The 11,829-nt window shown below is 31.5% G+C and overlaps 3 protein-coding genes across 4 annotated transcripts; 1 reads left to right on the forward strand and 2 right to left on the reverse strand.

Annotated features, from left to right (window-relative positions):
* Nucleotides 1–225: 225 nt before the first annotated feature.
* LOC116779825 (uncharacterized) lies at nucleotides 226–4,206 on the reverse strand. Of its 2 annotated transcripts, XM_032674315.2 has the most exons (5): nucleotides 3,788–4,206; nucleotides 3,594–3,709; nucleotides 2,996–3,508; nucleotides 1,955–2,211; nucleotides 1,744–1,884 (listed from the first exon to the last, which is right to left on the reverse strand). In XM_032674315.2, the coding sequence occupies exons 1-4, from the start codon at nucleotides 4,092–4,094 to the stop codon at nucleotides 1,972–1,974; spliced, it is 1,176 nt and encodes a 391-aa protein (XP_032530206.2). In that variant the 5' UTR covers nucleotides 4,095–4,206; the 3' UTR covers nucleotides 1,744–1,884; nucleotides 1,955–1,971. The 2 variants fall into 2 exon arrangements, with proteins under 2 accessions (XP_032530207.2, XP_032530206.2); XM_032674316.2 differs by lacking the exon at nucleotides 1,955–2,211 and having other exon boundaries at nucleotides 226–1,884.
* A 3,931-nt stretch (nucleotides 4,207–8,137) lies between these two features.
* Nucleotides 8,138–10,518, forward strand: LOC116765343 (suppressor APC domain-containing protein 2). The gene is made up of 3 exons (XM_032654798.2): nucleotides 8,138–9,564; nucleotides 9,800–10,012; nucleotides 10,265–10,518. Exons 1-3 carry the CDS (start codon nucleotides 8,566–8,568, stop codon nucleotides 10,376–10,378), a joined length of 1,326 nt encoding a protein of 441 aa, XP_032510689.2. The 5' UTR covers nucleotides 8,138–8,565; the 3' UTR covers nucleotides 10,379–10,518.
* A 21-nt stretch (nucleotides 10,519–10,539) lies between these two features.
* On the reverse strand, nucleotides 10,540–11,457 carry LOC116779575 (small ribosomal subunit protein mS40). The gene is made up of 2 exons (XM_032673928.2): nucleotides 10,962–11,457; nucleotides 10,540–10,734 (listed from the first exon to the last, which is right to left on the reverse strand). Exons 1-2 carry the CDS (start codon nucleotides 11,361–11,363, stop codon nucleotides 10,585–10,587), a joined length of 552 nt encoding a protein of 183 aa, XP_032529819.2. The 5' UTR covers nucleotides 11,364–11,457; the 3' UTR covers nucleotides 10,540–10,584.
* Between the last annotated feature and the right edge of the window lie 372 nt (nucleotides 11,458–11,829).

Raw genomic sequence — 11,829 nt, forward strand, 5'->3', positions numbered from 1 at the left:
TTAGTCCGAGGAAATAGGAAATATACTGTCTTCCTTTTAAGTGCGTCGAAGATTATCTTCACTTCGGAGATTAACTATGATTTTCTTTTTAATAAAAGCAAAAAATCGAAACTATCAAAGTTATAATTTAGTCCTATCCCAATAAACTAACAATAAGGCTTTCTAAAATAATTAAAAATCCACATGCAATATTTGGTTAGGAAACAAAAAAATAAAATAATTAAGGATTTAAATAAAGAGTATATTTGATATATATAACTAGGTACAGTTAGTAAATATTGATATTCATTAATCTATTAAGTACTCATTTTTAAAGACCAAGGACGGAATAGATTTATTATGACCACAATTATATAATGGCCTACCATACATTTATAGTAAAAAGTCATTATTAGCTCACATGAGCGACATCATAAAATTCAATCATTCATAAAGATATACGAAACGTTAAAGTTATTACAAACACTTAAATATAAAGCTTATTTTTAAAAATATAGAGTTCATTATCTATGCTACAGTTAAAATATATGTGCGTAATATTTGTAGGAAAAATCATTATTTAATTCTTTACGGAATATATATGGACTTTGGCTTATTTCATAATATTTAAACGCTGTCACAAAATACATATATATATTGAAGGATTGTTATTATACTAAAATAAATAGAGACTAGTAAATTCTAAAACTAAAGCAATAATAAAGGAAGTCATAGGTGTATTTTAAATAATTTACATTCATGTATTACCTGCTGTGTATGTATATTCAAATATATAATTTTCTACGAAATGCGTTTTAATTATATCATAGTAGAAGTAGATATAGTTACTATTTAGAATTGAAATGCTACTTTTTTATTTCCAGGTATGATAAGAATAGTTCAGATTTAGTTATTTTGTTAGGTAACACGGCTACACACAAGTATGTAACATTTTTGTGAGTCCTTTACCTTACTTTGTGCTAAACATGTGATTAAATATATAAATATTTTTGTAAATACTTACAATATTTAGATTTACCTAATATTAAGAAAATTTTCTTTTATTATGGTATTTATATTACAGAGTAAGTAAGACACTTATGTAAATAATTGAATAAAAAAGAAAAATATTATCAAGTGCAATATAAGTGACCTTAGTAATTCCCTTATTTTGTAAAATTCACTTCAGTTCAACAAATTAGTATTAAAATGTAAAATAATAAATGTAACATGAGTAATACAATTTTTAACATTGTGCCACAAAGTGATGTGTAAATGGAAATAAATATAAAAAAAAATATCCACATTATGCAGAAGTAAAAAAAAAGTAAATCAGTATAAAAAATTGTAAATAGTTATTGCAGAAATAATTTGGCTGGTTATGTGGAAACATTGACGAAAAATAATGGTAGGTGTATTAGTTTGTATGTAGGTACGCTTAATCATTAAATAATTATTCTTACGCCTATAAATAAAATAGCACATAATTTTTAAATGGCCACATTTGACACAGATCTCTTTAAATACTACAAAATTTTAAATAATTAAATACGTTTTAAATTTTAATTTTAATGGTCCCAAAATATATTTTTCACTCCATATATAGTATATACACAAATAATTTCTAATCAAACAAAAACAAAAATCCATTAATAATACACTGTGGACGGATTTGTTGCAGTATTGAATGGGTCAATATATTGAAATACTTTGATAAGGTAAAGTAAAGTACTTAGCTATGCCAGCCGGAGGTTTTGTTTTGAGGTGCTCTTCTATAAACTGACATGGGCATACATACTTTTCGCTGTGACGTCCTGGTACAGCGAAACTGAGATTCAATTTGTTTCTTAAAGCGTACATACCCCAGCGAGCTGCGTATCTTAAATATAGAAGTGCGCCTCTTTCCTGTCGAAGAAATTTTAATTAAAACACATGCATACAACAAGATGATATTGTAACAAATATTAGGACTTGCCAAACAAAGCGGTTTGGTCAGTCCAGACCGCGTCGCCTAAGCCAGTCGTTGCAGAGTGGGCAACAGGCCCTAGTATCTTTGGGCTCTTTATTCCGTAATATTTCCTCGCTATATTGACAAGGGCATAGAGCCTGTGTTAAATGCCGTGGAGCCGCAGGGTTGCCACCTTCTTCGTCCAACGTCCAATCAAGCCGACGACGTAAGTAGTCTTTTCCCCACCGTTGAAGGTACCGCAGGAAAATTTGCTCTGCCATATCCTGCACATTTATGCTTTTCTTACCCGATAAATAACAAAACAATCTTGAAAAGTTGTTAAAGTAGTTGTTGTTGACGTGAATTTTGTAATTATTTGTTATTCTGATATGAAAAAGATCTATTTGCAATTATGAAAAGATGAGGAAAGAAGAGAAAATATGGAAAATATTTACTTTTACAAAAGGTTATCAATCAAGCTATATGTACAGTTTAATCAACGATATGTAGATTTTATACTTTAAGCTTAAAAAAATTCAATTTAAAAAATTATATGTTAAGCAATATACAGACTGTTAAGCAATATACTGACAGATATATATTCTATATAAACAGTTATACTAAATATTTGAATGCAATTAACAATAAACATGCACACGTGAGTAACTTACAAAAAAAAAACATACATAAAATATATAGAAATAAATTAAATATATAAAATTAAATGAAAATGATGGGAAGTGAAAGCATAGTAATGTTAGGGATATGGCAAACAAAAAAATGCGGTACACAACTTTCACTCATATAACTTATGTTTGTTAACAGCACAGTAGCTGTTACATGAAAACACTAGTACACAAATTTTCATGACTACATATCATTCCACAATACCTACTGTAACTCACTATAATAACCATGCTCTAAAGTCTACACACATATTTTACATGTTTATTGGAAATATATAATAAATTAAGTTTATATATAAAAAAAAATATAGTATAAGAAACACATAATATATACCCTTTAAACTTCTAAAATCTTAAAGTAATAAAAATGTAAAATAATTACCTGTTTCCTAGATAATCTTGTGGCATTATTCCCTTGTATAACAATATCATTTGTTGATATATCGAGTCTCTGTTCCCAGCCCTGCATTATTGTTTTACCCTCTTCGCTTTCAATAAATTGCTGTAAATGTGCTATACAAGGTCCAGAGTCAAAGTAAATGTAGCATAGATTTACTTTGTGACATGATAACTTTCCCCTGTCATCCAATGCTAGCAGCAATTTATGTTTGTTTAATAATTTGTTAACACTCGCTAAACACTGTTCAAGTCCTTTAGAGAGTTTGAGTTTTATCCACATACACAAGAATATTGCTAATGCATTTAACACCAACCACAAAACTCCAAGTGATAATAATAAAAGTCCTGTTAAGCCAGAAAATAGAAGTGTAAGAAGAACAAGGAAGGCAATAGTTATCCAGCAAACTAAAACTCTTTTGTAACAAATGTTGTATAATGTAAAGCGAGCATCATTTACAAGAAGTTCCATAGCATGGACATACTCTTCAACTGTAAGCTAAAAAAATAGAACTAAAATTAGTTTTCCTCCTGTTTTCTTTAAACAGAACTTAAGATAATATTCAGATAATGAAGCTACCTACAGTTAATCCTTGTGCCATCAATTCTTCTGGGACTAGCTCTGGACGAAATCGTGCGGCCGTTATCCATGGCCAATTAGTGTTTGTAGGTAACAAGGTCACAATTATGTCACCATTTTCTAAGAAATTAATAAAATTTGTATAGAAAATGCAAACATTGGATTATAAAAATTCTCATAGAAGTTTAAGACACTTACTAAATCCATGGCGTACATTAATATATTCCACATTTTTCATCACAGAACTTTGAGACACAGGTTCGACAGATTTTTCGCGTTCCAAATTTACGTGTACCGACTCTGTTTTCAAAACAGCAGGTACTTCAGAGCTGTGTAAAGTAGTACCTGATTTTGCACTTTCATTCAAGGGCTGTGGTTCTAAATGTAATACACTTGTTTGAGGACTCTCTTCATCGAACTTGACCCAACTTTTCCTTGATTTATCATTATTCACATTTCCATTTGCTTCAGCCACTTCAGATGTTTTATCTCCTAGATCACTCATTTTATTGCCTTATGGTAAAAGTTAAAACTTATTTATCTTAATAAACTAAAATGATATGTACACAAACTTAACGTTTCACTTTCGTCCGCTAAGTGTCACAAATGTCAGTCGGCAAAAGACAATCAACGAAGACTGTCTCAAGACTAATATAGCCACCTAAAAAAAATATTTTTTTTACTGAATTAGAAACACTGCCGATTAATCCACGTTATTAATTTTATTGAAAAGACGTATAAAAATACAGAAAAAATATGTTTAAGTGTAGAAGTAAATACTCAAGTAACAGCACTCCTTGAACTATTGATAGTATCTCCCCTCTTGCAGTATGGAAGCGGTGAGTAGGGGGAGGTAGCTGGTGAATTTTTAGCAATTTAAAAAATATAGGTTGCTGCGCTGTTATGAACTATACCATATACCACAAATAATATACCACAAATGAAAAATAGTTTAGTAAAAAGAGTTTAAATACAAAAAGCACAGATATTGCTAATTTACACCTTGAAATAGAAATACAAAATAGCTTTAAATAAAAGAACATATTTAAATACAAATTATGTATTTTCAAAAGAGAAATTCCAAATACATTAAGTAAGACCTTGCTTATTTAATCGATTTAAATACCGGTTCAAACCTTCATATTCCACTAATTTATTAGATTAAATGAAAACAATCGCCCACCAGTTACAGGATTTGGTAAGCAAGTTCATAAAAATAATTATGTATTTTCAATCTTAGAATGACAATTAAGATAAAGGAATTAAAAATGAATCAGACAAAACTATTTAGTATTTAACAAGTAATTACATACATATATATAAAAGTAGTTTTTTTATGTGAAAGGTGACAAACGAGCAGACCACCTATTTTTTTTATCTATATACAGTGATTTATGGCTTTGGCCGTCGGTGCTTATAGTTGACTGGTCTGCCAACTGATAAGCACCGGCGGCTTCCGCGCTAAATTGCAAAAATATAAAGTACTAGGTAAGGAGTTGTAAAAGTGGAGTTGTATATAATATTTGGTAAATGAAACTAAATGAAATGCAAGGGGGCTAGTGGCTTTGCGATTGGACACAATGGTCCTCCAGTCCCCGCATGCATACGGTGATGATGGGATGATGGCCTACTTGATGGGTAGTAGTCACCGTCGCTCATGGACAGAGATGTTGCGAATGCGTTGCCAACCTTGGTTCATGAGGAAAGGGAGGGGTGGGAATAAGTATATGGCAGGAAAGGGTGGGAACGGGGATAGTCCAACCGGCTCTCTCACTCATCGGACGAAACGCAGCCATTAATGAGTATCTACTTTACGCCAATCTTTTATGAGAGTGTGGTACTTCCCCGGTCGAGACAGCCCATGTACGAGCTATAGTTACATGACTACAGCTAAGCTCTACTTCCTACAAAAACACTAAATAGTAAATAAATGTAAGTACGCTTGGAAAAAGAGGTAGTTTATATTGTGTAATGATATATGTATTTCAAATATATATACTAAATGATGACTCTATTCTATGACAGGTGTATTTGAAATAATTAACATATCGGAGCTTTATTTTATATTGATTTCTTTCATGTAATGTTTAAATGAAACCCAGGAAGACGAGATGAATCCGAAAGTATCTAAAAAACTTAGTTTCACTTAGGTACATGAGTACACGCGAAAAATTTGAGATATCATTATATAAATACGTGTTTCATGCTATTCTTGCTGCATTTTCACCGATATTTAAATTTAAAAAAATCATAGTCAATAAAGTTTTTTATTTTTTCAATAATGTCAAACCCATCTTAGGATATGGATATCTTGAGGTTAGATACAAGCTGGCTAAAACTATTTTACCATGAACAATTGAGTTACATTGGCATGTGTTTGCCTTGCTCGTCCTATAGCGCACATATCTCAGCGTATGGACTGGTACTAATAAATAAAATGGTAGTGCTTCTTTAAAACTTTAAATTAATAGTTTTTCACTTAATGCATATGATACAACATGAATGCAATCTTAAAAATTTTTGTCTGTCTGTTTGTAGACTGGCTGAACCGATGTCGACGAGAATCTCAATCAAGTAGGTAGGTAATAATTATAAGTAAAAATTTAAATACCTCAATATTCAATAACAATAATAACTTGATTTATTCTTTTGTTACTCTAGTGTGATGATTAATTAATAGATTAATGAAATCGTACTGTAAAAGATGTTTCACACATATTCTGTAATGAAATAATCATAGATACAACAGAGGTATTGGAAAGTTTGCAGTGCCTAGCACAGGAACACAGTGCACAGAAAGCTGTGTAGTGGTTATGTCTAAGTACGAGAAGGATGTAGTGACGGTGCATATATAATACTTATAATTTTTTTTTTATTTCGACTAGATAATGCTTGACTCTCATTCCAATCGCGGGAAGATAGAAATAAATAATTATATCTTTATGTAAGAGAGTGAGAGAGAGTCAGTATCTCGGTAACAGCCTATTCAACCTTTTCTTGACGCCCAAATTATAATTCGAAGGAAACACAGATCCAGGAAAATTATTCCAAATCTTTGCTACGCGCATGAGGAAGGAGGAAGCGTAGCACTTCGTCCGGATGAAAGAGATGTCCAGAACGAAAATATGGAGGCCCTTGTAGGTCTGGTCGTCTGATGATACATAGGGGATGCAGGAAATAAAGCGTGTAATTCAATTCACACACTCCAGATTGTGTCCTGTAGGTTTTAGAATACCGAGGGGCTGGCTACTTTTTGCTTGTACTTGTACAGCGTAGACGCTGAAAGGATTGGATTTAACAAAGTTGTACCTAGTGACCAATAAGCCTTTTTGTACGTATATCCACTGAGTCCAAGCAAGAGAGGTGACATTTGGCAGCGCCTGCCCAGACGTAAAATAATATATTTATTCATTTAAAATATATCTCGCACTAGATCGATACTGGTTTCGAGTGTTACAGTTTACCCTGCAAAGTCGAGACAGGCAGATAATTTTATAATAGAAATTACGGCAAACTATTTTTGATATATTACATGTCATACGCAATTTGGCCATAAATACTGTCACAATTTAAAATAAACATAATAATAGTTTGAAATTTCAATGTGTTATTTTTATACGATAGTAACTACTTACTTATATTGTGTGTAAAAACTTATATTTTCGCGGAAGTATATTGTAAAACATTTTGTGCAAGTACTGGTTACGATAATCTGAAATTCAATAGAATTACATTTGTAGCGTCTTTATAATTACCGGCATTAAGCATTATCTCATCCGTAATGTTTTACAATTTTTTACACATTGTCGTTCTATTGTTAATAAATTCCTGCCAGACAAAGATGTATTCATTATTTGTTCACTAGTAGGTGAGTATCTATTTCTGTATTAACTTTACGAAATGCAAAAAATCTGGTCACAAGGCGAGATTATTATCATTAAAGTTAAATAACGTTTGACGTAGGCTACCTTTCCATAGATGGCTGAATTGAGAGATGCACAAAAACGGACTTCTGCGTGCTTGGGAAGATGCGTGATATTATCCGTCATGTCCGGTAGGTCTTATGAGCACTACTCATAATCACGGTTGCTGTACGTACCTATCTATAGTAATACAAAAGCGGGGGAAATGTAAAAATAAAATTATAAAATCGTGTAGTCATATTCGAAAACCTAGTTTCATTTTAAATGTACTGTTTCTGTTCTTTTAACAGAAATTTTAAGTCAGAATATATAAATTTCAAGTTAACGGAAAAACATATTACGTAGAAACTCAATGCAGGTCATCAGCCTAAATTCAACAAGCCATTAACTTTTAAAATAGAGTCATCATTTCATATTCCCACAAAATCATATCTGAACCTATAATAAATCTTGTATGTTATTGCTTATTTGTTACTTGACCAAACATAAAAACAAAATCAAAACCAAAAAAGAAATGGTTCAACGGATATACATACTTTTAAAGACAGTAGGTATGTAACCCGCGTTATACACCCAGGTCAAAGCAAAAAGTATTAAAACATATATATTTACTTAAAATAACTATATAATGATAGGTGAAGGTGTCGCTTTAAATAACGTATTAGTAACATTTAATGCCATATATACAGCTTTAAATTTTGGCGGTTTGATTTATTTATTGCTTTATAGATAGACTTTCCATGTATAGTTCTACCTGACCGAAATGTCGTTTGACCGGTTTTCTTGCTTACACTTGTGGCCTGTATAGTCCGCACTCCGCAAAATCACTCCCACAAGCCGGTTCGTTTGCTCACACAGTTTTAAAATAAATATTTTAACCTTTACGCGATACAATAACATTGTTTACGTTTTCTTGATAACGGAATAAAAAAGTGAATATAAAATACAATTCGCAATTATATGCTGTGTAAAAAAGTGCGTTTGTTTACTTGAGTTAATATATATCAGTGACTATAATTTAACCGTAAAAAAATATTTACGACTAAAATAATAATGATGCACTATAGACCTACCAGTTTGGAATCTTTGCCGAAGCAATTTGTTTCAGCAATGAGAACCCTTTTTGATATCATGGATGATAAACAAACTGGTTATGTTAAATTAACAGATATCGAAAATCGATGGCGTGATGACCGTACCAAGGGTCTTCCTAGAGGTGTTATTGAAAGTCTTCAAAAGGTAGCATCCCATGATGGCTTACTAACATTTGAAAGTTTTTGCACAGGTTTAAAAATATGCCTATTACAAAATCATGCACAAAACGCAAAGGTTAACGCTATCAATGCGGATGTCGATAATTCTGTTATTCGCAATCAAATATCTCAGATGAGCCGACCACCTTCGGCACCTTTAATTGATATAGATAATGATAATGACAGAGATACGAATTGGAATTTAATGAGAGTTCCTACGAATTCCAATCAACGTAGAACAAACAGTATGCCCCAATTAATAGAAGACAAAGATTATTTGAATAAAGAAAAGGATCCCATACCAAAATTGCTTCAAAATGACAATGAAAAATCTGTTTCTAAGCCAAATGCGTCTCAGGGTCTTAGTGTTTACGGACCTCCGAAGCCTCCTCGATTGGAGAAAAATGCGAGTGATAGGAAAGATGTTTCCAGAATAGTTTATAAAACAGATGATATGTTCTTAGAGAGTAATAATATGGGCAATAGTAAGTTGGATTTCCAAGATTGTATGTCTCAGTCATTATTAGACGGACAAGGTCGGGGTCTCGGCGATGGTCGTTCAGCTATTGGAACGCAGACGACTTTACGAAAAGCGTCACGGCGAAGGGAGCCCCGTCGCCACACCTTACACAACGGTGTTGATTATAATCTTATAAAAAGGATGAAACAAATTGAACAAGAAAAAGATGTATTGTTGCAAGGCCTCAGTGCAGTAGAAGAAGCTAGAGAATGGTATCTCAAACAACTAGCCGAAGTTCAAGACAAAATGCGATATGCTGGCAGGATGGGAGCTTACATTGTAAGTGTACCTGTCGTATAGGTTTATTACTTTATGTTCCAGAATTTTTTAAAAAGAAATTTCTGATTTATACTGATCGCTTTTTATTAATTATTACTTTTTTAACGCATTTTACGAAACTTTTTATATACACTTATGTTTGTAGTTCCAAAAAAATTTCTTTTATTCAATATCCTAAAAAATTAAATTAATTTTGATTTTTATGGTTTTAAGTAAAATAAATATTCATTCACAGGAACCTTGGAATGAAGCCCACCAAGAACGAATTGAACTGTTAAAGGCAAGAGTATTGGAATTAAACCGCCAGCTAGGTGCTTTAGCAGCAGGGTGGCGTCATGGGCCTTTATCCCTACACATGAATCTCGCCCTACCCACAACAATGAACACAATGACCGCTGCACCAAATAATGCAAATGTTCTACGATCTCAAAATAGAATGCTAGCAGAGGTTTGCATTTTATTTTATCCACATTATAATAATACATACAAACACAGAAGTCTTTAATGCTATTGAATAATAATGCTAGCCTAAAGTTATTTTAGATATAATATCAATTTCTACATATAAGTTATCTTAAATCACATAAATAAATGAGTACTAAATAGTTTTAATGTTAATCACTGAATCTGTAATCAATAATCTCAGGATATTTTACAAGTTACTTCTTAGATATAAATAATAATTTGTTTTCTGTTTCAGGAGGTGAATCGCAAAAATGAAAGAATTACTGTTTTAGAGAGAGAAAAATCAGCCCTAATTAGAGAACTATTGCTGCAACGTAACAGAACAAAGCTTATGGAGAGTTTTTCATAGAAGAATTATTTCATTAGGGATGCTGTGCCATACTATATAATATATTTAGAATAACCATTAATGCATTATTTTAACATTACATATATCATTTGTAAATTAAAGTCATATGATGGCAAAGTTTATATTTAATATATATGTATACACAAATAAAATATCAAATATGACTACGACTATATTTTATTTTGACATATTGAACTAATAATTTTTCAATTTACATTAGTATTGTAAAGACTGTAATCATACTCCCTGAAAGGGACATCATATGTAATATATCCTTGATCCCAAGCTCGTTCAATGGCAACCAATAGCTCTTTATGTTTTTTCTGACAGAGACCAGTTTTAGAAGGCTCTAGGATCTGAAATAAATCAATACTTTATAGTAAAAGAATGTCATCATAGAAGAGTAACAAAAATTTTATAATAATGGAGATGTGAAACTGGAACAAGTCTGATGTACAATAGTATCACATTTCCTTTTAAGAATGTTTCATGTTCTACATTCCTACATTGAATATATATTTTTTTAACACTACTGTTAATAACACAATAATAAACATTTAGTTTGTATAAAATAAGGTTATACCTGTCCGGTGTACTCTGATATGAACTGTTCTAGAAGCGATACATTCTTAGGATCAAGTATTAGGTATTCGTCGCGGCAAACAGGGCAGGGGTTCCCTGTCGATATTATACCGTTTCGAATACATGTTCTTCTAGTCTTTCTGGGTGCGAATCCTCCTTTGTGATTGCGTCTATATAAAAACCATACTGGTTTGTCACCATAAGTTTTTTTATATGCATCACTTTGCAAATATCTAATACTAGTTTCTATAGGAATAATTTTTGTTCGGTCTTTTGTAGGATCTATTGGTTTCTGTTGTTCCTCGCTTTCATCGGTTTGATCTGAATAATAACGGACTGCAATTCTTATATCTGATAAAACTGCCCTATTAATAACTGAACGAATGTTATTGAAGAGTGACATTATAAAGGTTTATATTATTAGGTTATTCAGAGGAAAATCATGGATGTGACAGAAATAAGAAATTAACTTCAATCTCTTGACTTCTAAACAGTGTGTCTGTCAAGTGTAGTTGTCAACATAACTAAAGGTTAAAATAAAAATAATAGATTTTTTTTGCTTTATGACCACAATTCCATTATTATAGTTTAACACATAAAGGGTCATTATTATTTATAATTATTATATTACGATTGGAAATAAAATTAAATAACTAATATCATTATATTTTGACATACAGGTAACAAAGATTGTAATTGTCATGTGTATACGCTATCCCCTGGATTCAAATGTTACTGTTTTTAACCGTCTCGATTTTATTTACGTACTAATCTACAAACGAATATTGTGTTTTCTTCGAATCGTCTATAATTTGTTTTATTATAAGATTTTCGATTGTCTTTACTGTTAAGGTTTTAGGTCTATCATT

This window comes from Danaus plexippus, chromosome 2 (assembly GCF_018135715.1).
Source record: "Danaus plexippus chromosome 2, MEX_DaPlex, whole genome shotgun sequence".
Lineage (NCBI taxonomy): Eukaryota > Metazoa > Arthropoda > Insecta > Lepidoptera > Nymphalidae > Danaus > Danaus plexippus.

What these genes read in the sequence shown, in the direction of transcription:
- LOC116779825 (XM_032674315.2), bottom strand. Translation starts at nt 4,094, where the DNA reads ATGAGTGATCTAGGAGATAAAACATCTGAAGTGGCTGAAGCAAATGGA. An exon ending in TAATGTACGCCATGGATTTA is followed by an intron (nt 3,710 to 3,787) that starts GTAAGTGTCTTA and finishes TTAATTTCTTAG; the next exon opens with AAAATGGTGACATAATTGTG. An exon ending in TGATGGCACAAGGATTAACT is followed by an intron (nt 3,509 to 3,593) that starts GTAGGTAGCTTC and finishes CTATTTTTTTAG; the next exon opens with CTTACAGTTGAAGAGTATGT.
- LOC116765343 (XM_032654798.2), top strand. Translation starts at nt 8,566, where the DNA reads ATGATGCACTATAGACCTACCAGTTTGGAATCTTTGCCGAAGCAATTT. An exon ending in GCAGGATGGGAGCTTACATT is followed by an intron (nt 9,565 to 9,799) that starts GTAAGTGTACCT and finishes ATTCATTCACAG; the next exon opens with GAACCTTGGAATGAAGCCCA. An exon ending in AAAATAGAATGCTAGCAGAG is followed by an intron (nt 10,013 to 10,264) that starts GTTTGCATTTTA and finishes TTTCTGTTTCAG; the next exon opens with GAGGTGAATCGCAAAAATGA.
- LOC116779575 (XM_032673928.2), bottom strand. Translation starts at nt 11,363, where the DNA reads ATGTCACTCTTCAATAACATTCGTTCAGTTATTAATAGGGCAGTTTTA. An exon ending in TATCAGAGTACACCGGACAG is followed by an intron (nt 10,735 to 10,961) that starts GTATAACCTTAT and finishes GATTTATTTCAG; the next exon opens with ATCCTAGAGCCTTCTAAAAC.